Source organism: Pseudophryne corroboree, chromosome 6 (assembly GCF_028390025.1).
Source record: "Pseudophryne corroboree isolate aPseCor3 chromosome 6, aPseCor3.hap2, whole genome shotgun sequence".
Taxonomy (NCBI): domain Eukaryota; kingdom Metazoa; phylum Chordata; class Amphibia; order Anura; family Myobatrachidae; genus Pseudophryne; species Pseudophryne corroboree.
This window is the reverse complement of record NC_086449.1, coordinates 602571063-602596910: the sequence shown is the minus strand read 5'-3', so window position 1 is coordinate 602596910 and position 25848 is coordinate 602571063. Positions and strand designations below refer to the sequence as shown.

Here is a 25848-nt window from a genome sequence, read left to right as displayed (position 1 = left end):
CGGTAAGTCTTGGAACAGACATGGTACTTGCTGAAGCAAGTCCCTTCTTAGCGGCAGAGGCCATAAGACCTCTGTAAGCATCTCTTGAAGTTCTGGGTACCAAGTCCTTCTTGGCCAATCCGGAGCCATGAGTATAGTTCTTACTCCTCTACGTCTTATAATTCTCAGCACCTTAGGTATGAGAAGCAGAGGAGGGAACACATACACCGACTGGTACACCCACGGTGTTACCAGAACGTCCACATCTATTGCCTGAGGGTCCCTTGACCTGGCGCAATACCTGTCCCGTTTTTTGTTCAGACGGGACGCCATCATGTCCACCTTTGGTATTTCCCAACGGTTTACAATCATGTGGAAAAAACTTCTCAATGAAGTTTCCACTCTCCCGGGTGGAGGTCGTGCTGAGGAAGTCTGCTTCCCAGTTTCCATTCCCGGGATGAAAAACTGCTGACAGTGTTATCACATGATTTTCCGCCCAGCGAAAAGTCCTTGCAGTTTCTGCCATTGCCCTCCTGCTTCTTGTGTCGCCCTGTCTGTTTACGTGGGCGACTGCCGTGATGTTTTTCCCACTGGATCAATACCGGCTGACCTTGAAGCAGAGGTCTTGCTAAGCTTAGAGCATTATAAATTTACCCTTAGCTCCAGTATATTTATGTGGAGAAAAGTCTCCATACTTGATCACACTCCCTGGAAATTTTTCCCTTGTGTGACTGCTCCCCAGCCTCTCAGGCTGGGCTCCGTGGTTACCAGCATCCAATCCTGAATGCCGAATCTGCGGCCCTCTAGAAGATGAGCACTCTATAACCACCACAGGAGAGACACCCTTGTCCTTGGATATTGGGTTATCCGCTGATGCATCTGAAGATGCGATCCGGACCATTTGTCCAGCAGATCCCACTGAAAAGTTCTTACGTGAAATCTGCCGAATGGAATTGCTTCGTAGGAAGCCACCATTTTTACCAGGACCCTTGTGCAATGATGCACTGTTTTTAGGAGGTTCCTGACTTGCTCGGATAACTCCCTGGCTTTCTCTTCCGGGAGAAACACCTTTTTCTGGACTGTGTCCAGAATCATCCCTAGGCACAGCAGACGTGTCGTCGGGATCAGCTGCGATTTTGGAATATTTAGAATCCACCCGTGCTGATTGTAGCAGTATCCGAGATAGTGCTACTCCGACCTCCAACTGTTCCCTGGACTATGCCCCTATCAGGAGATCGTCCAAGTAAGGGATAATTAAGACGCCTTTTCTTCGAAGAAGAATCAATTCGGCCATTACCTTGGTAAAGACCCCGGGGTGCCGTGGACAATCCAAACGGCAGCGTCTGAAACTGATAGTGACAGTTCTGCACCACGAACCTGAGGTACCCTTAGTGAGAAGGGCAAATTTGGGACATAGAGGTAAGCATCCCTGATGTCCCGGGACACTATATAGTCGCCTTCTTCCTGGTTCGTTATCACTGCTCTGAGTGACTTCATCTTAATTTGAACCTTTGTAAGTGTTCAAAAAAAATTTTTTTTAGAATAAGTCTCACCTAGCCTTCTGGCTTCAGTACCACAATATAGTGTGGAATAATACCCCTTTTCTGTAGTAGGAGGGGTAATTTAATTGTCACCTGCTGGGAACACAGCTTGTGAATTTTTTTTCCATACTACCTCCTTGTCGGAGGGAGACTTGGTAAAGCAGACTTCAGGAGCCTGCGAAGGGGAAACGTCTCGACATTCCCATCTGTACCCCCGGGATACTACTTGTAGGATCCAGGGGTCCTGTACGGTCTCAGCGCCATGCTGAGAACTTGTCAGACGCGGTGGAACGCTTCTGTTCCTGGGAATAGGCTGCCTGTTGCAGTCTTCTTCCCTTTCCTCTATCCCTGGGCAGATATGATCTTATAGGGACGAGAGGACTGAGGCTGAAAAGACGGTGTCTTTTTCTGCAGAGATGTGACTTAGGGTAAAAAACGGTGGATTTTCCAGCAGTTGCCGTGACCACCAGGTCCGATGGACCGACCCCAAACAAGTCCTCTTCCTTTATACGGCCATACTGTGCCGTTTGGAATCTGCATCACCTGACCACTGTCGTGTCCATAACATCTTCTGGCAGTTATGGACATCGCGTTTATTCATGATGCCAGAGTGCAAATATCCCTCTGTGCATCTCGCATATATAGAAATGCTCTATAGTCAATAAAATACTGTCCCTGTCAAGGGTATCAATATTTTTAGTCAGGGAATCCGACCAAGCCCCCCTAGCTCTGCACATCCAGGCTGAGGCGATCGCTGGGCGCAGTATAACACCAGTATGTGTGTATATACTTTTTATTATATTTTCCAGCCTTGTCAGCTGGTCCTTGAGGACGGCCCTATCTATAGACGGTACCGCCACTTGTTTTGATAAGCGTGTGAGCGCCTTATCCACCTTAAGGGGTGTTTCCCAACGCGCCCTAACTTCTGGCGGGAAAGGGTATACCGCCCATAATTTTCTATCGGGGGGAACCCACGCATCATCACACACTTTATTTAATTTATCTGATTCAGGAAAAACTATGGTAGTTTTTTCACATCCCACATAATACCCTCTTTTGTGGTACTTGTAGTATCAGAAATACGTAACACCTCCTTCATTGCCTTTAACGTGTGGCCCTAATAAGGAATACGTTTGTTTATTCACCGTCGACACTGGATTCAGTGTCCCTGTCTGTGTCGACCGACTAAAGTAAACGGGCGTTTTAAAACCCTTGACGGTGTTTTTGAGACGTCTGGACCGTACTAATTGTTTGTCGGCCGTCTCATGTCGTCAACCGACCTTGCAGCGTGTTGACATTATCACGTAATTTCCTAAATAAGCCATCCATTCCGGTGTCGACTCCCTAGAGAGTGACATTACCATTACAGGCAATTGCTCCGCCTCCTCACCAACATCGTCCTCCTACCTGTCGACACACACGTACCGACACACAGCACACACACAGGGAATGCTCTGATAGAGGACAGGACCCACTAGCCCTTTGGAGAGACAGAGGGAGAGTTTGCCAGCACACACCAAAAACGCTATAATTATATAGGGACAACCTTATATAAGTGTTTTCCCTTATAGCATCTTAATATATATATATAAGCATATCGCCAAATTAGTGCCCCCCCTCTCTGTTTTAACCCTGTTTCTGTAGTGCAGTGCAGGGGAGAGCCTGGGAGCCTTCCCTCCAGCCTTTCTGTGAGGGAAAATGGCGCTGTGTGCTGAGGAGATAGGCCCCGCCCCTTTTTCGGCGGCCTCGTCTCCCGCTCTTAACGGATTCTGGCAGGGGTTAAATATCTCCATATAGCCTCCGGAGGCTATATGTGAGGTATTTTTAGCCAAAATAGGTATTCATTTGCCTCCCAGGGCGCCCCCCTCCCAGCGCCCTGCACCCTCAGTGACTGCCGTGTGAAGTGTGCTGAGAGGAAAATGGCGCACAGCTGCAGTGCTGTGCGCTACCTTTAGAAGACTGAGGAGTCTTCTGCCGCCGATTCTGGACCTCTTCTTACTTCAGCATCTGCAAGGGGGCCGGCGGCAAGGCTCCGGTGACCATCCAGGCTGTACCTGTGATCGTCCCTCTGGAGCTGATGTCCAGTAGCCAAGAAGCCAATCCATCCTGCACGCAGGTGAGTTCACTTCTTCTCCCCTAAGTCCCTCGTTGCAGTGATCCTGTTGCCAGCAGGACTCACTGTAAAATAAAAAACCTAAGCTAAACTTTCCTAAGCAGCTCTTTAGGAGAGCCACCTAGATTGCACCCTTCTCGGCCGGGCACAAAATCTAACTGGCTTGGAGGAGGGTCATAGGGGGAGGAGCCAGTGCACACCACCTGATCCTAAAGCTTTACTTTTTGTGCCCTGTCTCCTGCGGAGCCGCTATTCCCCATGGTCCTTTCAGGAACCCCAGCATCCACTAGGACGATAGAGAAAAAGGTTTTAAAATGCTACATATTTATTGTAAGAAGACATCGTATTTTGCAGCCATTTGTATATCAGAGGAAGAATGTGATTTCCATATAAAAGGCTGTGACAGCCTACTGTAACAATAGCTCTTGCATTTTTAGTTACATAAACACTTAATTCATGAGTTCTCCTCATTTCTACATACATGCACCAGTATTAGTAACAAAATGAACAGAACTCCTCTGCTATACTGTATGCAGGAATCAAATACACGATGCGTCAACATTTTCTCAATACCCCTCCATATATTATATAGAAAAAACAAGGCTGTTACAATTTCTCTAGACATGCACAATAATGTTAATTTGCTTGTCATTCACAGAAACTCATTACCTTTGCTCAATTCCTAAGTGGGCGTTGATACTGGCGTAGCGTGCCGTGCCAGTCAGGTTTTTGTCTTCTCTGTAAGGTATGTGCTGCCTTGTTCTGTTGTCTCTGTACTTTTTGGCCAAACCAAAGTCTATAAGGAATAACTTGTAAGGAAAATAATAAAATAAATAAAAAAAAAGTGTTAGAAAGTTTGCGACTGAAAAACAGCAGTTACAATGTGGTTACGTACATGCTTTGACCATTGTTAATATGACCGATAATCTAAGAACAACTCTGAAAAGTCATTGGATGATGGTCATCAATGAATGTACAACCTGCACATATACTGTTAGTAAACCCCCAAACGCACTGCAAACATGTAAAGTAACGTGTTCCACCAAATACAGCAGTTTCCCGTCCAAGAACACATACTGGACCAACATACAGCAAAACGCATGACAAATTGTGGAAACATTAGCTTAATGTGTGTATTATATTTAACTTGAGATAAAAAAAGGGGTGTGGGTTAAGGGGAATCTTCCACTGCTGATTTACACTTCAGCAATGTACCAAAACAGTCTGCTACCACCTCAGGGTAGGTGGCGAGCAGAAATGTGCAAGGAGAGAGACCCGTTTGTGCGCCAAAACAGCACTTTTCGCATTGTGCCCAGAACATTAGTCATGTTTAGCTGTTACGTGGCTAAGGCCAGCAATGCAGAGCGCAATCAGTGTGGGAAAGAAAAAAACAATTCAACTGCACCCACCGACCTTCCATCACTTTAAGGCAGGGATGGGAAACCTTTGGCCCTCCAGCTGTTGATCTACAAAATACCTACATTCCCTGCTACAGTTTTGCTATTTGGCAATGCTAAAACTGTTGCAGGGCATGCTGGGTTGCTTAGTTTAACAGCTGGAGGGCCACAGGTTCCCCATCCCTGCTTTAAGGTGTCAAATGGTTTTAAAGCAGTTCACTTCGTACACAATGTTACACGACAAGTTAACTTCCAGACATCTATTAAAGCCATGCACACTTGAACAATGCAGTGTCACTGTCGAAATACAAAGAAACAAGGAAACTTTCCAGTGAAAACATAACAGCAACTGACCAAAGACATTACAGACATACGCACAGAGACATGACAGACTACAGAGGTCATGCAGCTCTACACCATTCAGGTGGCTATGTGGTTTATAAGGGGACTTCTATCTTGGCTTGCTCACACCTTATTTCACTTTAATACGCTTTTCACAAATTAATACAATCAAACAACGTTGCTGTTTTCTACAATGTTAATTCAGTATATTTGGCATTCTAAATAGCATGTCCTATATTCAGTACTAACAACTACATTGCATTGCAATGGCGAAATATCATTGTCAGGCATTTTGCTCATTGACCCACTGCAGGTATGAACATTCCCTCTCTAACATATCACCATTAAACCAAAACACTAACTAGTGGAATCAAACGTATATAGAGAACAGATCTTTCAAAACAGGAATGTAAATAAATTCCTGCGCTTTCTGTAATAACTAATACAGAAAATAGGATTTTAATTACCTACCGGTAAATTATTTTCTCATAGTCCGTAGAGGATACTGGGGTCCATCTAGTACCACGGGGTATAGAAGGGTCCACTATGCCCCTCCTACCAGACTCAATCTAGGAAACTGTGCCCAAGGAGACAGACATACTTTGAGAGAACGATAGGTAAGGATAGTGGTGAGATTCCAACCCCCCGCCCCCCCCCCCCAAACAGCTGAGCCAACAATACTTAACCAAGTAACAGTGCAGGAAAACGAAGCACTGGGCGGGCGCCCAGTATCCTCTACGGAATACAAGAAAAGGATTTACGGGTAGGTAATTAAAATCCTATTTTCTCTTAGGTCCTAGAGGATACTGGGGTCCATTTAGTACCATGGGGGGGCGGCACACCCGGAGACTGCTCAGGGCACACTAGTTGAAAAACACTGGATTAGAGGAACTGCAGCACCACGTTGAGATCCCAAGGTGCGGTGGGAAGCACAAAAGGAGGCTGGATGTGCAGAACACCTTTCAAGAACATCTTGACATCAGGGAGAGAAGCCAATTGTTTCTGAAAGAAAATGGACAAGATAGAAATCTGGACTTATGGAGCCCAGATGCAGGCCCATATCCACACCATCCTGCAGAAAAAGCAGGAAATGTCCCAGATGAAATTCCACCACAGAATAATTTCTGCTCTAACACCAAGAGACGCATTTTTTCCAAATACGATGATAATACTTAAACGTTACCCCTTCCCGGCTCAGATCATAGTCTGGATAACCTTGTAAGGGATCCCTCTCCTGGCTAGAATCAGCCGTTCAACTCTCATGCTGTCAAATGTAGCCACGGTAAGTCCTGATAGACGAACGGGCCCTGTTGCAGAAGATCCTCAAGAAAAGGTAGAGGCCACGGATCTTCGAGGAGCATCTCCAGAAGGTCCGCGTACCAGGCCCTTCTTGGCCAGTCCGAACCAATTAGTATTGATTGAACCTTTTGCCTTTTTATTCTTTAGAATTCTTGGGATCAGAGGAAACAAATACACCATCTGATAGATCCATGGAGTCGTTAGGGCGTCTACCGCCACTGCCTGTGGGTCTCTCCACCTGGAACAATACTGCTTGAGCTTCTTGTTGAGCCGAGAGGCCATCATGTCGATCTGTGGATATCCCCATCGACATTTCAAGCACCTGAACACTTCCGGGTGAAGGCCGCACTCCCCTGGGTGCAGGTCGTGTCTGCTGAGGAAGTCTGCTTCCCAGTTGACTACTCCTAGAATGAAGACCAATGACAACTCCACAGCGTTTCTTTCTGCCCAGAGGAGAATTCTTGGCACCTTTGACATTGCTGCTCTGCTCTTCGTTCCACCCTGTCGGATTATGTACGTCACACTGTCCGACTGGACCTGAATGGACCGATCTTGAAGATGTGAGGTCTGCAGAAGGGCGTTGTATGGCGCTGAGTTTCAGAATGTTGATTAGAAGAACGACTTCTTGACTTGACCATTTTCCTTGAAACTGCACCCCAAGTGACTGCTCCCCAACCTCTGAGGCTTGCGTCTGTGGTTAACAGAATCCACTTATGAATTCTGAACCTCTGCGGAAGGGAGATACATAGACTTACCCGCAGTAGCTGTGGAGATCCATTTGTCTAGTTAACTGCCAAACAAGGCCTCTCCTGTGAATGATAGGCCTTCCGCACATTTCCTGGAGTCCGCGTCAGAAGTACACTGGCGCAGCCACAAGCCCTTGCGTGCCAACACTGCCATAGCGGTGGTGCGTTCGTTAAGCAAGCCTCTCTCTTTTATGGCTTCCACCATCCCTCAATTAGGTTACCTGACCATTTTGCAATGGCTTTTGTGATCCACGCACATGCAATAGTGGGTCTCTGGGCCACCCCAGCAGCTGTGTACAATGATTTAAGTGTAGTCTCAATTTTACGATCAGCCTTGTCTTTTAGGGAGGCTGCACCAGGAACAGGCAATACAATTTTTTGTGACAGCCTAGAGACTGATGCGTCCACTATCAGTGGATTTTCCCATTTTTTCCTATCCTCCAGAGGAAAAAGGAAAAGATGAGAGCAACCTTTCAGGGATCTGACATTTTTTTATTATCAGGATTGACCCATGGTTCTTCAAACAGGGTATTCAATTCCTTTGACACAGGAAAAGTAACTGAGGACTTCTTTTTTTACATTAAAATAAGATTCCTCAGGAATATGCAGAACATCTCTGATAGCTTATATAAGAGCCTCTATTCCCAGTGACAGAGCTGCATCCCCCCCTCCTCCAAGTCTGACCCTTCAGCGTCAGAGTACGACTGCAGAATATGGGCCAGAGATCGCTTTTGCGGACAAATGGGAGAAGATTGAGACGCTGTTTTGGGGACTGAGTCTCTGCTCAAACTCATCCAGTCTTTAAGTATTGTGTTTCTTTCTCATTGCGGGTCAATTTTGTAGAAAGAGTGGAGATCATTCCTTTCAGAGAATTAACCTACTCTGGTTCAGTCCCACTATTCTGTGATCCCTGTGTACCCAGCAGTGAGCCCCCTGGTGAAGAGGAAAACTCCACTGTATGGGAAACACTCTTCGCCTGACATAATGTAAGTAAGTGTGACAGCACAAATACACAGGAAAAGGTTAAGCACAATTAACCCACAAAGAGCCCTTCAGGGAGACACAGTTTGGAGCCAGCCCTTACCGCTAATGCCAAGCTTAGCCGGGTCGCAGACTAAGTGCCCCGATAGGGGACTTAGTACACTAGTAATCGCTATCCCCCTGCTATGACCCCCTGTAGTACTGAGGTAATTTGGAGTCACACCGGAGGAGCTGCGCGTCCCTGTCGGTCAGCGTTTGTGTCCACTGCAGAGGGAAAATGGCGCTGGTGAGCTGCTGCATCCTCTCATAGTGAAGCCCCGGCCCTTCACGCTTTTTTTTTAATTCATTTTTTATAGTGGCTGAGGAATTTGGCACTTAAAATGGACAAACCGTTTTAAGGCTGTGTTGCCAGTATGGGTACCGTGTACAGTGTACTGAAACTCAGTTGTGTATTGTGTCTGGAGACGCATTCCGCCCGTTTAGAAGCCGTGTGTCTCCGTACTCTCGTGCCGCCATAATGGCCGCCGCCCCACTAACCGGGATGTCGGCTCAGTACTCGCCACTCCTCATTCTTCTGGCTCTGTTAGGGGCGGCGGCGTGCTGCGGGAATATACACTCGTCGTGGTGGGGCTTGCGAATAGTTCCCTCAGGAGCTCAGTGTCCTGTCAGCGGGGAAAAGGACCAATAACCCCCTTCCCCAAAGTCCGATGAAGCAGGGTGGCTGGTGCTAACCAGCCCTGCCTGAATATATCAAACATATATAATAAATGCAGAAAACCTCTTCAGGAGTGTCCTTCAGTGTGCCCAGCTCCACCACACACATTTTCTAAACAGAGTCTGGTAGGAGTGGCATAGAGGGAGGAGCCAGCACACACTATCAAATTCTTAAAGTGTCCATGGCTCCTAGTGGACCCATCTATACCCCATGCTACTAAATGAACCGCAGTATCCTCTAGGATGCAAGATAAATCTCATTGATTCCAAAAGTGAGCAAGTTCGCAAGGGAGGCACTTTGGCAACCCCAATAAAAAGCTAAATGTAACGTAAGCAAGAGAATGATAGGCTTGATCGGTCAAATGACAGAAAACAATATTTTAGTTTCAGATTAGTTTCAGATTTATGCCATTGGGGGAATTAAATTGTTTTGGGTGCAAATTTTCCTATCTAAAACGGGATTGTTCAGATGCCCAAACAATTGGCACAATTCAATTGTTTGGGCGCACATGCATATTGCATAGCCTCATAAAAACGACTAAACCCATCTAAAGTCTTGCTTTGGACACCCAAAGTGCGAAGTTTGCACACATTATTCCTTGCTCCTCAGGAAACTGCGGATGAAAAAAAAATAAAAATAAATATGGGTCCTCCGTAACTAATGGGCACCCGAACAACAATTGCTGCTGTCAGGCGGCATCTAGTGGCGGCCGCGAAAATAACAATTGAAATCTCCCACCCACCCCCCAGTGTTAAAAACTGGTAACTTTAGGGACATTCAGAGGGGATGAAGTCATAATGATCTTCAAGACACAAACAGAATATCCTACAAACACTGGCCAGTGAGCTTGTACAAATATTCATAGAGACACATAGGGGGGACTTCGAATGTTAATTTTGCGGTGCCACTACATAGGGCCCAACGGCATTAATTCAATTGTTCTGCCATTCTGGTGCCCCTTAGCCACGGAGAACACTTTCTTGAAGCCTCCTGAGGAGCGACAAAAAAAAAAAAAAAAAAAGTGTGCAAACTTGGCACGTTAGGGGTCCAAACGCCCAAAGCAAGACTTTAGACGGGTTTAGCAGTTTTACACGGCCAAACCCCGTCTGTTTGGGCGAGTTATGCATATTGCCCAAACAACTGAATTGTGACAATTGTTTGGGAGTCTAAACTAAGATTAGACACCCAAAACAATTGAATAGACTGTAATGCATTACTGCAATGCAATATGCAGGGATGGACAATCCTTTGAGCAGTTAGATATAATTTTGTGCAGACAGTAATTTTACCTTGCGGGGAGTGTGGGGGTGGAGGCATAATTACTGTCTGTATAGTTGTATTAAGAGAAACACTAGAATACACAACCAAGCCCTGTAACAACTGCAATTTACACGTCCTATCAGCAAGACAGGTGGTATTTAAATTTAACAGGCATGGGTCGGAAACATTAATCATACAGTATGTATGTACATACACACACTGGTTGCAGAGTAGGATATGCTTCTACGGAATTCGTCACAGTATTCAGCTACTATATAGCTATGTCAGAGGAGTGGATCTAACCATAGTACATACATGGGAACTTGCATTCCAAAAACAGAAACCAGACCAGCAGTATAAACTAACAATATACCAGTAATGCATGCACAACTGCTTATACTTTAAGGAATACACACAAGCCAATAGGACAGAGTTCTTTTAGAGATTGCAAATAGGATCTGAACGTTAAACATGGCTGCATGAAGGAAGTCGACAGGTATGTACAAAAACCAGACACATGATGTTCAACAGAGCAAGTTACAAATAATTATGACCAGCATACAACAGCAAATTAAAATTAGAAAGTTGTTACAAGCCCTATTTGCAATTTATCCATAATTTGCAGGAAAGTTTTTAGTAAAATGCTTTACATTACAGTATATGCAACTGCACCAATGGGCCTTTTTGAGCACACTGCTCTAAGTAGTGCGGTGGCTCTTCCCAACAAGGATGTAACATGGTTTCCTTTTCTCAACTCTGAAGCATGCTCTTATCCATGTTGCACCAAAAAGTTAATATAAAAAAAATACATTCAGCAATTAATAAGGCCAGTAAAAAAAATAATAATAATAATCTTAGTAATGTTACATGTTTGCCAAGTATGTCTGAATAATGCCAACATAAGAGGTGCTTGTGCAAGGCCTTGATTGTTTAGTTAATATATGTATAAGGGAAAACCAAGGATAAAAAAAAAAGCACATGAATCTGGGGTGGAAGGTGGAATAGGAGACAGTTTTCAGACCTGGTTTAATCCTGAGAAAGATGGGTCCTGAGAAGTACTAACAGTCATGCTTCTTTTCCTCTTCCCCACTGGAGATTCGAAACACTGAACAGACAATAGAGGGTGGCAGTGCATCAAACAGTATTGCGTACATTGCAACAATTGCCGGCGCAGACAGGCAACACCGAGGCGGTAAACAGGGGAGTCAAATGCCATCCTCCTTCCACCAAGCAGCTAATAATTTGAGTTTACCCCTTCCAAATTGTTCTTACAAATCGAAGTTCACATTTACAAAAAGGCCATTTAAGGTCATGACACTGTCCACTCATTGCCAAATGACAACCCCCAATTTGTTTTAGATTAGGAATGGAACACATCTATCACTTCCATGGCAAAAAAGCAGAGAGCTCATCTGTTATGGAAGGAAATTAGGAAGCTGCTTTTTCATTCCCAAAATGCCCTTCCTCACCCACCCAAATGATTTGAATTGAAAAATAAAAAAAATCTTCAGTAAGGAAGAGGTGCACGGCATTTTGTCACCTGAAAGATTACAGCAATATAAGCATGCAGGGCTTGTTACTATAGGAGAAGAAATCTGGCATTATATAAAAATAAAAAAATTCTAATACACAAAAACCTGCCCTGTAGGCCAAATGATGCTGGAACAAGATTACCAGTTTCTTTTATAATTATTTTCCTATAAATACTTTGGGAGGGACTGCTCATTACTAGCATAAAAGTTACGTTCTGCTCTAAACAATGTTATACCTAAAAAAAAAAAAAAAAAACCCCCACCTAGTCCATAGCTGGAATATGGGATCTACTCTGGCAAAGAAAAAAAAAAAAACCCACATCTATATCAACTGAAAAATATACAATATGTTACTTTGATTAGCATTAAAATTTGTGATACAGGACTGGATGGTAGAATTTTGCATACAATATTAATTTTTGGGATCTAAATTTAGAGGAAAGGAGAGGAAATGCTGCATTGGGAAGGGGTGGAGGAGTGGGGGCTGGATAGGGGCACAAAAGCATTCTTGGGAACCAGTACAAAATAAAATTCTGATTAGGAGTCCTCATTGCAAGTGCTCACTAAAAGCTTGCTGCATGAAGAGAGCCTATTGTGAATTCTTCCTCAAGATTTTGCCCACAAAGCTTTCAAAAGGTTCTAGGCTTAAAATGTATTAAAACAACTGCTGTAGTTCGTTCCAGAGTAATGGTCGTAATGTTTAATGACTAATTAATTCAAAGACAATTAAGGAGGGGGGAAATTCAATCTTTTTTTTTTCATGGCCTCCTCTAGATGGCACCTGGCTGCAGCAATTCAATTGTTCTGCTGTTCGGGCACCCATTAGCCACGGAAGACATTTTTTTTATGTGGCTTCCTGGGGAGCGAGCAAAACATGTGCGCAATCTCTGCACTTTGGGGGGTATCTAATTGCCCATGGTCATTGACTGCGGGTAATAAGTGCGCCAGGGGCTATCCAAATAGCCCCGATAAGCTGGCTCATCAGGTATTTTATTTCAGGCAGGCGAAACCAAACCCCCGGAACCAGTCACGCTGTTTCTAATGAAAGCACACACACGTTACACTGAACCTGTGTGCTTTCAGGCGGAAAGCTTTTAACAGGTGATCTAATTGGATAGCCTGCATAAAAGTATTGGTGAAACATCAGGAAAAAGTTCAAAAAGATTATGTTTTTCGCACTTGACGTCTCACTGTATCTAATTATATACCCCACTTAGGGTGTCCACACAGTATTGTGGATGCCCAAAGAAAGACTTTAAGACGGGTTTAGCAGTTTTACGTGACTAAACCCTGTGTGTTTGGGCGCCCACACAATTTAATATGGACAATTCTTTGGGCGTCTAAACAGTCCTGTTTAGATGGGAAAATAAGATGCCCAAAAAAATGTAATTCCCCAAGTACTGTCACTATAGCTCATGGTGTGAATAACAAATCGTGCAGTCCATTAAAAATGAAATTTTTGAAGTGTCTGGACAGATAGAATCCACTGGTTATGCAAGCTTGGTGCAATACACTAGTGGTCCAGGGGAAAAGTTATACTAAGGGGAGTGGGGGCATCCAATGCTTGCCATGAGAATGTTTGCATTTGTCAAATTACATGTCCCAGTTCATTGATTCGAAAAATAAGATTTTACTTACCGGTAAATCTATTTCACGTAGTCCGTAGTGGATGCTGGGGACTCCGTAAGGACCATGGGGAATAGACGGGCTCCGCAGGAGACATGGGCACTTCAAGAAAGAATTTAGATTCTGGTGTGCTCTGGCTCCTCCCTCTATGTCCCTCCTCCAGACCTCAGTTAGAGAAACTGTGCCCGGAAGAGCTGACCATACAAGGAAAGGATTTTGGGAATCCAGGGTAAGACTCATACCAGCCACACCGTATAACTTGTGATAACTTTACCCAGTTAACAGTATGAACAATCACAGAGCATCAGATAAACTCCGATGCAACTATAGCACAACCCTTATTTAAGCAATAACTATATACAAGTATTGCAGAAGTCCGCACTTGGGACGGGCGCCCAGCATCCGCTACGGACTACGAGAAATAGATTTAACGGTAAGTAAAATCTTATTTTTTCGAACATCCTAGTGGATGCTGGGGACTCCGTAAGGACCATGGGGATTATACCAAAGCTCCCAAACGGGCGGGAGTGCGCAGTTGACTCTGCAGCACCGAATGAGCAAACACAAGGTCCTCCTCAGCCAGGGTATCAAACTTGTAGAACTTTGCAAAGGTGTTTGAACCTGACCAAGTAGCCGCTCGGCAAAGCTGTAATGCCGAGACCCCTCGGGCAGCCGCCCAAGAAGAGCCCACCTTCTTTGTGGAATGGGCCTTAACTGATTTAGGCAGCGGCAACCCAGCCGCAGAATGAGCCTGCTGAATCGTGCTACAGATCCAGCGAGCAATAGTTTGCTTTGAAGCAGGCGCCCCAAGCTTGTTGGAAGCATACAGGATAAACAAAGATTCTGTTTTCCTGACCTTAGCCGTTCTGGCTACATAAACCTTCAAAGCCCCGAGCACATCCAGTGACTCGGAATCCTCCAAGTCAGTAGTAGCCACAGGCACCACAATAGGTTGGTTTATATGAAAGGATGAAACCACTTTCGGCAGAAATTGTGGGCGGGTCCGCAATTCTGCTCTATCCGCATGGAAAACCAGATAAGGGCTTTTATGTGACAAGCCGCCAATTCTGACACACGCCTAGCCGAAGCCAAGGCTAATAGCATGACCACCTTCCACGTGAGATATTTTACTTCCACCTGTTTTGAATGGTTCAAACCAGTGTGATTTCAGGAAACTCAACACCACGTTAAGATCCCAAGGAGGCACAAAAGGGGGCTGAATATGCAGCCCTCCCTTTACAAACATCTGAACTTCAGACAGAGAAGCCAGTTCTTTTTGAAAGAAAATGGATAAGGCCGAAATCTGAACCGTAATGGAACCCAATTTAAGGCCCAAAGTCACTCCCGACTGTAGGAAGTGAAGGAAACAGCCCAGCTGGAATTCCTCCGTAGGGGCATTCCTGGCCTCACACCAAGCAACATATTTTCGCCATATACGGTGATAATGTTGAGCCGTCACATCCTTCCTAGCCTCTATCAGCGTAGGAATGACCTCATCCGGAATGCCTTTTTCTGCTAGGATCCGGCGTTCAACCGCCATGCCGTCAAACGCAGCCGCGGTAAGTCTTGGAACAGACAGGGCCCCTGTTGCACAAGTCCTGTCTTAGAGGCAGAGGCCACAGGTCCTCTGTGAGCATTTCTTGCAGATCTGGATACCAAGTCCTTCTTGGCCAATCCGGAACAATGAGTATTGTTCTCACTCCTCTTTTTCTTATGATTCTCAGCACCTTTGGTATGAGAGGAAGAGGAGGAAATACATAGACCGACTGGAACACCCACGGTGCCACCAGTGCGTCCACAGCTATCGCCCGAGGGTCTCTTGACCTGGCGCAATATCTCTGCAGCTTTTTGTTGAGGCGGGATGCCATCATGTCCACCTGTGGCAGTTCCCACGACTTGCAATCTGCGTGAAGACTTCTTGATGAAGTCCCCACTCTCCCGGGTGGAGGTCGTGCCTGCTGAGGAAGTCTGCTTCCCAGTTGTCCACTCCCGGAATGAACACTGCTGACAGTGCGCTTACGTGATTCTCCGCCCAGCGAAGAATTCTGGTGGCTTCTACCATCGCCACCCTGCTCCTTGTGCCGCCTTGGCGGTTTACATGAGCCACTGCGGTGATGTTGTCTGACTGAATCAGAACCGGTTGGTCGCGAAGCAGGGACTCCGCTTGACGTAGGGCGTTGTATATGGCCCTTAGTTCCAGGATGTTGATGTGAAGGCAAGTCTCCTGACTTGACCACAGCCCTTGGAAATTTCTTCCCTGTGTGACTGCACCCCCACCCTCGGAGGCTTGCAGCCGTGGTCACCAGGACCCAGTCCTGAATGCCGAATATGCGACCTTCGAGAGGGTGAGCACTCTGCAGCCACCACAGGAGACCCTGGCCCTGGGGGATAGAGTGATTAACCAATGCATCTGAAGATGTGATCCGGACCACTTGTCCAGCAAGTCCCATTGGAAGGTCCTCGCATGGAACCTGCCAAAGGGAATGGCCTCGTATGATGCCACCATCCTTCCCAGGACTCTAGTGCAGTGATGCACTGACACCTGTTTTGGTTTTAATAGATTCCTGACCAGTGTCATGAGCTCCTGAGCTCTCTATCGGGAGATAAACCCTTTTCTGGTCTGTGTCTAGGATCATGCCTAGGAGAGGCAGATGAGCTGTAGGAACCAACTGCGACTTTGGAATATATAGAATCCAGCCATGTTGCCGTCACACCTCCAGAGAAAGTGATACGCTGTTCAGCAACTGCTCTCTTGATCTCGCTTTTATGAGGAGATCGTACAAGTACGGGATAATAGTGATACCTTGCTTCCGCAGGAGCATCATCATTTCCGCCATTACTTTGGTGAAGATTCTCAGGGCCGTGGAGAGACCAAACGGCAACGTCTGAAATTGGTAATGACAATCCCGTACCGCAATTCTGAGGTACGCCTGATGAGGTGGATAAATGGGGACATGAAGGTATGCATCCTTTATGTCCAGAGTCACCATAAAATCTCCCCCTTTCAGGCTTGCAATGACCGCTCTTAGCGATTCCATCTTGAACCTTTTCAGGTATATGTTCAGGGATTTTAAAGTCAATATGGGTCTGACCGAACCGTCCGGTTTCGGGACTACAACATGGTCGAATAACCCCCTCCTTGTTGAAGGAGGGGAACCTTGACCACCACTGGGAGTGAACCCACTTGTGGCTGAACTTACGAAGGCGTCCCCCACCGGGCCTAGCTCCGCCTGTGGAGCCCCAGCGACATGCAGTGGATTTTGTAGAGGCCGGGGAGGACTTCTGTTCCTGGGAACTAGCTGAGTTGTGCAGCTTCTTTCCTCTGCCTCTGGCAAGAAAGGACGCACCTAGGACTTTCTTGTTTCTTTGTTCGAAAGGCTGCATTTGATAATGTCGTGCTTTACTAGGCTGTGCAGGAATATAAGGCAAACTATCAGAATTACCAGCTATAGCTGTGGAGACCAGGTCCGAGAACCCTTCTCCACACAATCCTCAGCCTTCCATATGCCTCTTAAGTCGGCATCATCTGTCCATTGCATATTCTACAGGACACGTCAAGCAGAAATCGACATAGCTTTGACTCTAGGACCCAGTAGACTCATGTCTCTTTGGGTATGTATGTATGTATATAGCTCTATATCGCTCTCTCTTAAGACAGCATCATATATATATTTCATATGTTACCTAAGTGATCTAAAATCTGCATGTGGATATGTTTTATCACTTATGTCTTAATTTGTACTTCCATTTTTACATTGTTTACTATTATATTGAATATATGATCTTTGTGTCACACCTCACAGAGAAATATGTATGGATTGAAATATATTTATGATTTGGGGATGTTTTGTCTATTCATGGGGTAAATGTTCTGACAGCTTGTTTTTCATATATATGTAGGGGTGGAAATTTCTCTTTACTGTTAGACATTGTCTTTAAGTGATGTATGGTTATCTGACTATATGCATGAATTGTTCCATGTATAATTTGGGATACTGTATTGATGACTGTATCTAATAACAATTTGAAATGTTAACTCTTTGAAGTATGAGACACAGTGGGCAGGATTGACGTAGGGTGTTTTCCACGCTGAGTCCTCAGGTCCTATTGTTGCATAATGTTAGAACACTTAATGAGGTTTTTTCTATAATTTCTTTGTATAATCATTTTTTACTTTTAATAAATATTCATTATTATCGAGAGCTACTGGAACGCACACCTGTTAAGCCCAGTGGGTATTTTGTCAGTGAGCCTTGCAGTAGTACGGACTTTGTCAAAGTTCCGTTTTGGTTGTAGTGGGTGTGGTCCCGTGAATGTAGTAAATTGGGACATTGAGTATTCCACTAGTGTGTGCTGATGCGGCTCACCTGTATGTGGTGGAACGCATGACACGCTTCCGGTCTGTGGAACACATGACGCGCCCTGGACCGGGTCAGCGGAGGCGCTTCCAGTCCGTGGAAAGTAAAGTGCGTCCCGGACCGTGGCGTTTGGTGACTGAGCCTGATATGCTGGAAAGCTGCAGGCTTGAATGATCAGTGACATGGTTTGGAGGTAGGGGAGGTGTGTGTTATGCAAATTGATTGTCTGGTATGCACAGTGAACAGGAAGTGATGTTGTTTCCACCTCCGGGTGCCCGGGGAAATCACCCCTGGTGCTGAGAAAGTGTTTGTGGAGCCATGTGCATTGTGTCAGCATGATATCGGCCATGTGAGTATTTGCACTTCTGTGTTTATCACTATTGTTTAAAGGTTACACTCCAGGTTGTTGACAGGAAATATGTATTGTTTTACACCCTAGTGATCTGTCTGAATTATTGGAAACAATTAAATTGAATGCTTGGATACAGATGTATACTGGAAAGATCACCTGGACATAGTGAGTAGTCAGAGGTTGTGATATCTGTGTACTGCTCTATTGCATATTTGTATAGTCCATGGCTTTGCTCCCCTTTTGTTTATAGGGAGAGCCGATCATATTAAGAAGTAACAAGTTGATAACTGTGGAGGCACAGCTACCAGAGTATGCGATTACTTGTGCATTTTATTTTTTTGTTAGTTGAACCTAGCGCTGTTTCTTTCCCTATACCACTGATATTTTGTGTATTGATTTTAGATGCATTTGGGTCGCCCACCTGTTAATTGGACAGGTGTTATTTGGACATCTCCCAAAGAGATTGGTTTATGTAAGCCATTTAGTCTGTTGACCCCACATGGGTGGCCACTGAAGTATGTTTGTATTTACCCACTGGGCTTAAGGTGTATTGGATGAGTGCACTATGAGTGTGCTTTGGGTAGTAAAGAAGTATTTATTTTGCAACTATGGGGCCTGGGAGGCACTGAGTGTGTTTTTATGTTTCATATCTTTTCTAGATCTCTATTGATGTTGTAATACTTACATCTGTGAATTTTCTGAACCTTCACCGAATCTGCCTAACTTGAAAAAGACCCAGATATAGGGTCGAAAACGTCGATCAAGGGCGAGTTGGTGCAACAGATGATCCAACAATTAAACTATGGAACTATTTTATGAGATATGACTTTATGTATGTCTTTTATTTTTGTCAGTGCCCCTTCCACTTTGGTGGAATTCCAGTAATAAATATATTTATTTATAGATAGATATATATATATATATATATATATATACACATACATACACACACACACTCTCTAGGGTCTCAATCTCTGCTGATAAAGGTACCTGTCCACGCTGCCACAGCGCTATAAACCCATGCCGACACAATCGCCGGTCTGAGTAGTGTACCAGAATGTGCACGCTATCTGCAGGATCCCTGAGAATAGCTGTTACGTCAGGGCTACCTTTTGGGCAAACGTGACACCCTAGGGGAAGATTCCCATCGTATCCTGGCCCTAGTAAGGAAAGGATACTCCCTGAGAATTCTTTGTGGGAAACTGCAGTCTCTTGTCTGGAGATTCCCGCTCTTTTTCATCATGAGAGGGAAATTTACCTCAGCTTCTTCCCCTTAAACATGTGTACCCTTGTGTCAGGGACAGATGAGTCATCAGTGATATGCAAATCATCTTTTATTACAATAATCATATTGAATACTTTTCTGCCATTTTGGCTGTAACTTTGCATTATCGTAGTCGACACTGGAGTCAGACTCCGTGTCGATATCAGTGTCTATTATTTTGGATAGTGATCATTGAGAGACTCTGAAGGTCTCTGCGACATAGGGACAGACATGGGTAGATTCCCTGTCTGTTCTCTAATCTTTTGTGCAATAAATTCTCCTTAGCACTTAATTACACATACCCAAACAGGTGTCGGCGTTGTCGACAGAGACACCCTCACACACATTTGCTCCATCTCCTCCTTAGGGGAGCCTTTTACCTCAGACATGTCGACACACACGTACCGACACACCACACACTCAGGGAATGCTTATCTGAAGACAATTCCCCCATAAGGCCCTTTGGAGAGACAGAGAGAGAGTATGCCAGCACACACCCCAGCGCTATTAACCCAGGAATAAACACGGTAACTTAATGTTAACCCAGTAGCTGCTGTGTATATTGATTTTTGTGCCTAATTATGTGCCCCCCCCCCTCTCTTTTTACCCTCTTCTACCGTGTAACTGCAGGGGAGAGGCTGGGGAGCTTCCTCTCAGCGGTGCGGTGGAGAAAAAACATGGCACTGGTGAGTGCTGAGGAAGAAGCCCCGCCCCCTCGACGGCGGGCTTCTGTCCCGCTTTCATGTACAATTTTTGGCGGGGGCTCATACATATATACAATGCCCAACTGTATATATGCAAACTTTTGCCAAAGAGGTTTCTAATTGCTGCCCAGGGCGCCCCCCCCCCCCCTGCACCCTTACAGTGACCGGAGTATGTGGGTGTAGTGTGGGAGCAATGGCGCACAGCTGCAGTGCTGTGCGCTACCTCAGTGAAGACTGGAGTCTTCTGCCGCCGATTTCGAAGTCTTCTTGCTTCTTTCACCCGGCTTCTGTCTTCCGGCTCTGCGAGCGGGACGGTGGCGCGGCTCCGGGATCGGACGACGAGGGTGAGATCCTGTGTACGATCCCTCTGGAGCTAATGGTGTCCAGTAGCCTAAGAAGCAGGACCTATCTGCAGAGAGTAGGGCTGCTTCTCTCCCCTCAGTCCCACGATGCAGGGAGTCTGTTGCCAGCAGAGCTCCCTGAAAATAAAAAAACCTACCAAAATACTTTTACAGCAAGCTCAGGAGAGCTCACTAAACAGCACCCAGCTCGTCCGGGCACAGATTCAAACTGAGGTCTGGAGGAGGGACATAGAGGGAGGAGCCAGAGCACACCAGAATCTAAATTCTCTCTTGAAGTGCCCATGTCTCCTGCGGAGCCCGTCTATTCCCCATGGTCCTTACGGAGTTCCCAGCATCCACTAGGACGTTAGAGAAATAAAGTGTGTGAAAGAGAGGGGACCTTATTTGATGCAATAGAAAAGTTCTCCACCCAAACGGCAAAAAAAAAAAAAAAAAAAAAGTTATACCATTAAAGGGCAACCATCAAGGAAAAATAAAATGAAAAATATATAACTGTAAATATATTTAGCTACTACATGAAAGTTGTGTTAAAAATTGCAATCGATTGTATGGCTACTTTTGCCACTCCTCACCTGGACTTTTAATTCACTATGGCATGGCTCAGCAAGCATGGCCAATACACATCTGCATGTCTAAAAGTCTGGCAAATATTAACCAAGGCAATCAGAGCGGTCACCTAGACTGCAGAGAAGCCGCAGCAAATAACAGTACCTCTGTATGCCAGAATCCAACATTCCCAAAGAGAATGGAAAGAGATGGAAAGACACTGGTGTTTTTAAGCAGTTAATGTGACTCACCAGGGCAGTTTTAGAACATCCATACTACACTGATTTACCATCAACAGCACTTTAGTAAATTACTGCAATGTGTAAAACCGTTAGGCTACATATCCTCACCATCAAGCAGGTTCTTATTTATACAGTCTCTGCTTTTAATGGGCACAATGGAAATGTGAAGTTAGAAGAATGGCGATATTGAAAGGGCGGGGGGGGGGATTTAAATTGTTTTCGACCACGGACATCACTAGATGGCGCCCAACAGAGGAATTCAATTGTTGGTCTGTTCGGCCATGCTGAGCTGAAGGGTAGACAGTTCAGCTTGCAGCCACCCACGCTGGCGAGTTGAAATGGGCAAAGTGACTCATTTGGGCGCCCAAACGGCACTTTTCACACCAACCCCAGCACTTTGGTCGAGGTTGGCCGTTTTATTTGGCTAAACCCTGCCTGTCTGGGCACGATGTAAACCATAACATAAAACAATTTTATGTTACCCCCTGGTAACCAAGCATGATAAAAACATGTGTCCATTATAACAGCGTGATGACATTTGTGCAGCCCAAATATAAAATGAAAGCAAAAAAAAAAAAAAAAACGCCCTAAACTTGTATTATAATTAACTAAAGAGCACAGACTATCAGTTGCAATATTTACACACAATATGATTTGAGTAACAGATGTTCATTTTTCTAGATAGATGCCCTTTAAATAAAATAAAAATCTAAAAACAATTAAATAAAAACCCACATTAAAAAAAAAAAAAAAAAGACAAGAACAGACCCCAGCAGGAAAATAATTGTTGTTACACATTTAAGGAGGTTGAAACAGCTCAGTAGGAAACCATTTCACTTAAAAATGTTCTGGCCTCAAGTTGGCATTCATACAGGCAAACAAAGGTAAACATTAGCCATAACCAGATAATAAATTTAAGAACAAAAATCACAATTGGCAATCTTGCTTACACATCTGTTTATTCTAATAGATAATCCCCAGTTGAAAAATCTGAAATATTTATGCACAGCATGCTTATTCATTTGCCAATTGCTGCCTGTCTGCCCGCTTTTTACATATTGGCACTGTCAAGGAAGCACGTTATGTTATGATAGGTCAGTATATTTAATGTTAAAGAAAATAAATAAAAGCATGCAAGTAAAAAAAAAAAAAAAAAAAAGTAATGATCTGCAGCAGTTTATCAATGGAAGAGCTGCAATTAAAATGAGGTATGCAAGGTATCACAGCAAAATGTTTTGCACAAATATCAAAATGTTAAATTATGGACCACAAAACAAAAAAACAAAACAAACCCCCACGAAACTCAAATGAAATTCTACCAACTATGTGTGGTTGTTATTAAAGCTAAGTGGTGTTACTGCCTGGTGTTCTTTGTGTGTCAAATAACACACATATAGGAGGGAGGGGGGGGGGGGGGTCGATTCAAGTGAATGCAAATTTAATAGCACCAGGAAGGAGGTCCCAGCGCTATGCAATTCAATGCACTGTTTAGTCCGACCAGTGGATTTCTGCTTGCACGCCTCCTGGGGTGCGAGCAGTAATCAGACAGAACTAGTGCCGCGATGCTGTTTTGTGCCCTACTTTTTTATCAACAGCATAGCGGCGAGGCACTTGTATCAGAGAATGCCCGTTCTCGTGCCTAAACACCCTTTTTAAGGCGGGAGTATGGGCAGTCTCCGACAATGGAGCTCGCTGAATTGAATAGCACCGGGAAGCACAATTCAATTCGCGTTCAACTGAATCGACCCATTGAATGAAATTCAGGATGTTTAGGAAACTATCGAATGGTACAATAATGCAGCTCGCAAACCTACATAACCATCCTTGTTTTCACCAACACAACACTATGACCATATTATTCTGTGCCTTTACAGCCACTAAAAAAACATTACTGGTAAATTAAATCTCTTGCACACTTCCATAGTAAGAGCACAAGATCCATAAGACGCATTTGTCAAATGTTACACTTGCTTTCAAGAGAACAGTTGTTTATGCATAACCCATTTTAATCACAACTCCATTGATCCACTTAGTGTAGTATAAACCTAATTAACATTAGGAAAATCTTCAATTTTGTATAAAAATAGATTAAAACAATTTGTATATTTAGCATAATGTTTATATATTTGTTAAAAATAAGTCACAATAAGAGATATTATTACAGTTTAGCTGATTAATCCATTTAAAAATGTAATTTAAGAATACCGCAAACACAGTGAGGAGCACAGGTAAATTATACCAACCTTATTACAGTGACGTCCAATGCCCATTAGGAAGTTGTCTGGTTTGATGTCTCTGTGTATAAAATTCTTTGTGTGGACATATTCAATTCTACTGATCATCTAAGGATACAATAAACCCATACATTTTCAATATTCATAAAAACATCCGAGAGAACATTCTTTGTGAGGGGAATTCAGTTATTCTTATTGCAGCCGCCACTAGATGGTACCCAACGGTAGCAATTCAATTGTTCTGCTGTTTAGGCGCCCAGAAACCACAGAGGTGCGAGGAAAAAAAATAAAAAATGTGCATATTCTGCACTTTGGGCCTTTAGACAGGTTTAGCTGTTTTACATGGCTACATCCTGTCTGTCTGGGTGTGACATGTGCGCCTAAACAATTGAATTGAGACAATTGTTTGGGCGACTAAACAGTCCTGTATATACAGGAAAATTAGACGCTCTAAACAATTGAATTCCCCCCTTAATATTACTACAAAGCACAAAATAAAAATTAAACATATGAGCTATTCAACTACACTTTATGGTAATGTTTGTTCAAAAATCTGTATTAGAAAAAAAAAAAAAATATTGGAAGAGAACTCAAACATCCTGAGTTATGTTTGATTTAGTTTATGTGCTGCATATCAATAAGATAACTGCATGTGCCCCAAGCACTAAAACCAATTATTCAGCAGCCACCAAGAAATACACTAATTTAAAACATTAAACCATGACAGTAAAATCTTCAGACTATAGGAAAAAATTTGTTCAAATGGCCTGATGAATTGATTTTACACATTACCTGGTCTGCTAACATGAGTACAGTTTTCATTGTGAACCTGCGTGAACAAAAATTGAACAAATCCTCGAGACTTGGTCCCAGAAGGTCCATGACTAGAACATTGTAATCTTTTTCTTGTCCATACCACCTAAAAAGAAACAGAAATTTTAATATATAAAATAAATCAAAATTTTCTTTTTAATATGAAGTGAAAAAAACAAAAAAAAAAACCCATAAACTAAGCACAGAGAACAAGGCCATAACACATTGGATGGATTAATAATAAGTAAGAGTTGCAGTGGAATTGAAAAACAATAGAAACAAATGAACCACTTTACAGTGACGTTAGAGTGGACCAATCAGAAGCAGCAATCTTCAATAATGTCATTCCTGCCTGGTCCAATCACTCACACATTCAAATAACTGTAAAAACTAAAAGGGGAGCAATTAAGTGCTTTGTTCGTGTGCAAATACCATGGATGCGCACATTTCTGCTCGATGGTGAGAAGAAATGGGCAAGAAGTCCTTGGTTTGGGCACCTTGACCAGGACTTTGGATGGATTTCGCCATTGTACGTGGCTAAACCCAGTGTTCTTGGGTACGACAACTGTGATAATGGTCACCCAAAACAAATTTTTAATTGCTAACCAGGTTCATGATACAGCACAAATTACAAACCAGTGTTTCTCTGCACATTATAAATGTACATCAATTTCAAAAAAGGCCAGTTAGTCTGAGATTCCGTATGTACTATAACTAATTTGCTCAGCGATTACCGGGGGGTGAGAGAAGAAATCCGACAAAAGGGCTGCCGCGCGGCCGGCGCGAGGCTCCTTCTGTCGGGAATCAGCAACGCCGTAGGTAGTCAAGTCGGAGAATGCCCGTTCTTCCAACAAAACAACCTGTTAAGTTGGTGAGAACGGGCATTAGCAGACTTAACTTTACCTGAACTGAATAGCGCCGGGAATTAGCTCCCGACGCTATTCAACTGTTGCTGAATTGAATCGACCCCAATGTATGTTATTTGTATAGGTATGTATGTAAACTAAATTATACAACAGGCACAGTTTATAACAGGCCCCAATTATGACTCTTACTAGCACCTCATACTCAAACTGACATTGCTAAGAAAAAAACACATGGTAATATTAATTTGTTACAGCTCCGCTCTTAGTAACAATGATCCCCACTGCTATTCCCTGGTCCTGCACTTACCAATCTTTTTTTTGAATCAGACAGAAGAAAATGTTCAATTAATTGTATGTAGTGTTCCTTCTAGGCTGTTTCAGCAGGGTGCTGCACCCTGCCCATTTTTGAAATGTGAAAAAGCACCCTGCAGGACCATAAATCGCCCCCTTGTATACAGAATGCAACAGTCAGAGTGCATGTTACTATGTTGTCGTCTACTCCTTGCCCACCTCTGAATTTGGAACACAATTTCTATCCCTAGCCAACTGGATGGCAAAGGAGGCACTGTAATGCTG

At 44.0% G+C, this 25848-nt stretch overlaps 1 protein-coding gene across 6 annotated transcripts in view; it reads right to left on the bottom strand.

Moving 5' to 3' along the window:
- Positions 1-25848, bottom strand: part of CSNK1A1 (casein kinase 1 alpha 1) — a 107524-nt gene that overhangs the window by 37722 nt on the left and 43954 nt on the right. For 4 of the 6 annotated variants that reach the window (XM_063928036.1, XM_063928039.1, XM_063928037.1 and 1 more), the window contains exons 3-6: positions 24386-24512; positions 23603-23701; positions 11395-11478; positions 4303-4442 (exon numbers count right to left, since the gene is read on the bottom strand). In XM_063928036.1, the coding sequence (XP_063784106.1) occupies positions 4303-4442; positions 11395-11478; positions 23603-23701; positions 24386-24512 (450 nt within the window). The remainder of the gene's footprint in view (positions 1-4302; positions 4443-11394; positions 11479-23602; positions 23702-24385; positions 24513-25848) is intronic. The other 2 variants (XM_063928040.1, XM_063928041.1) reach the window with 1 other exon arrangement.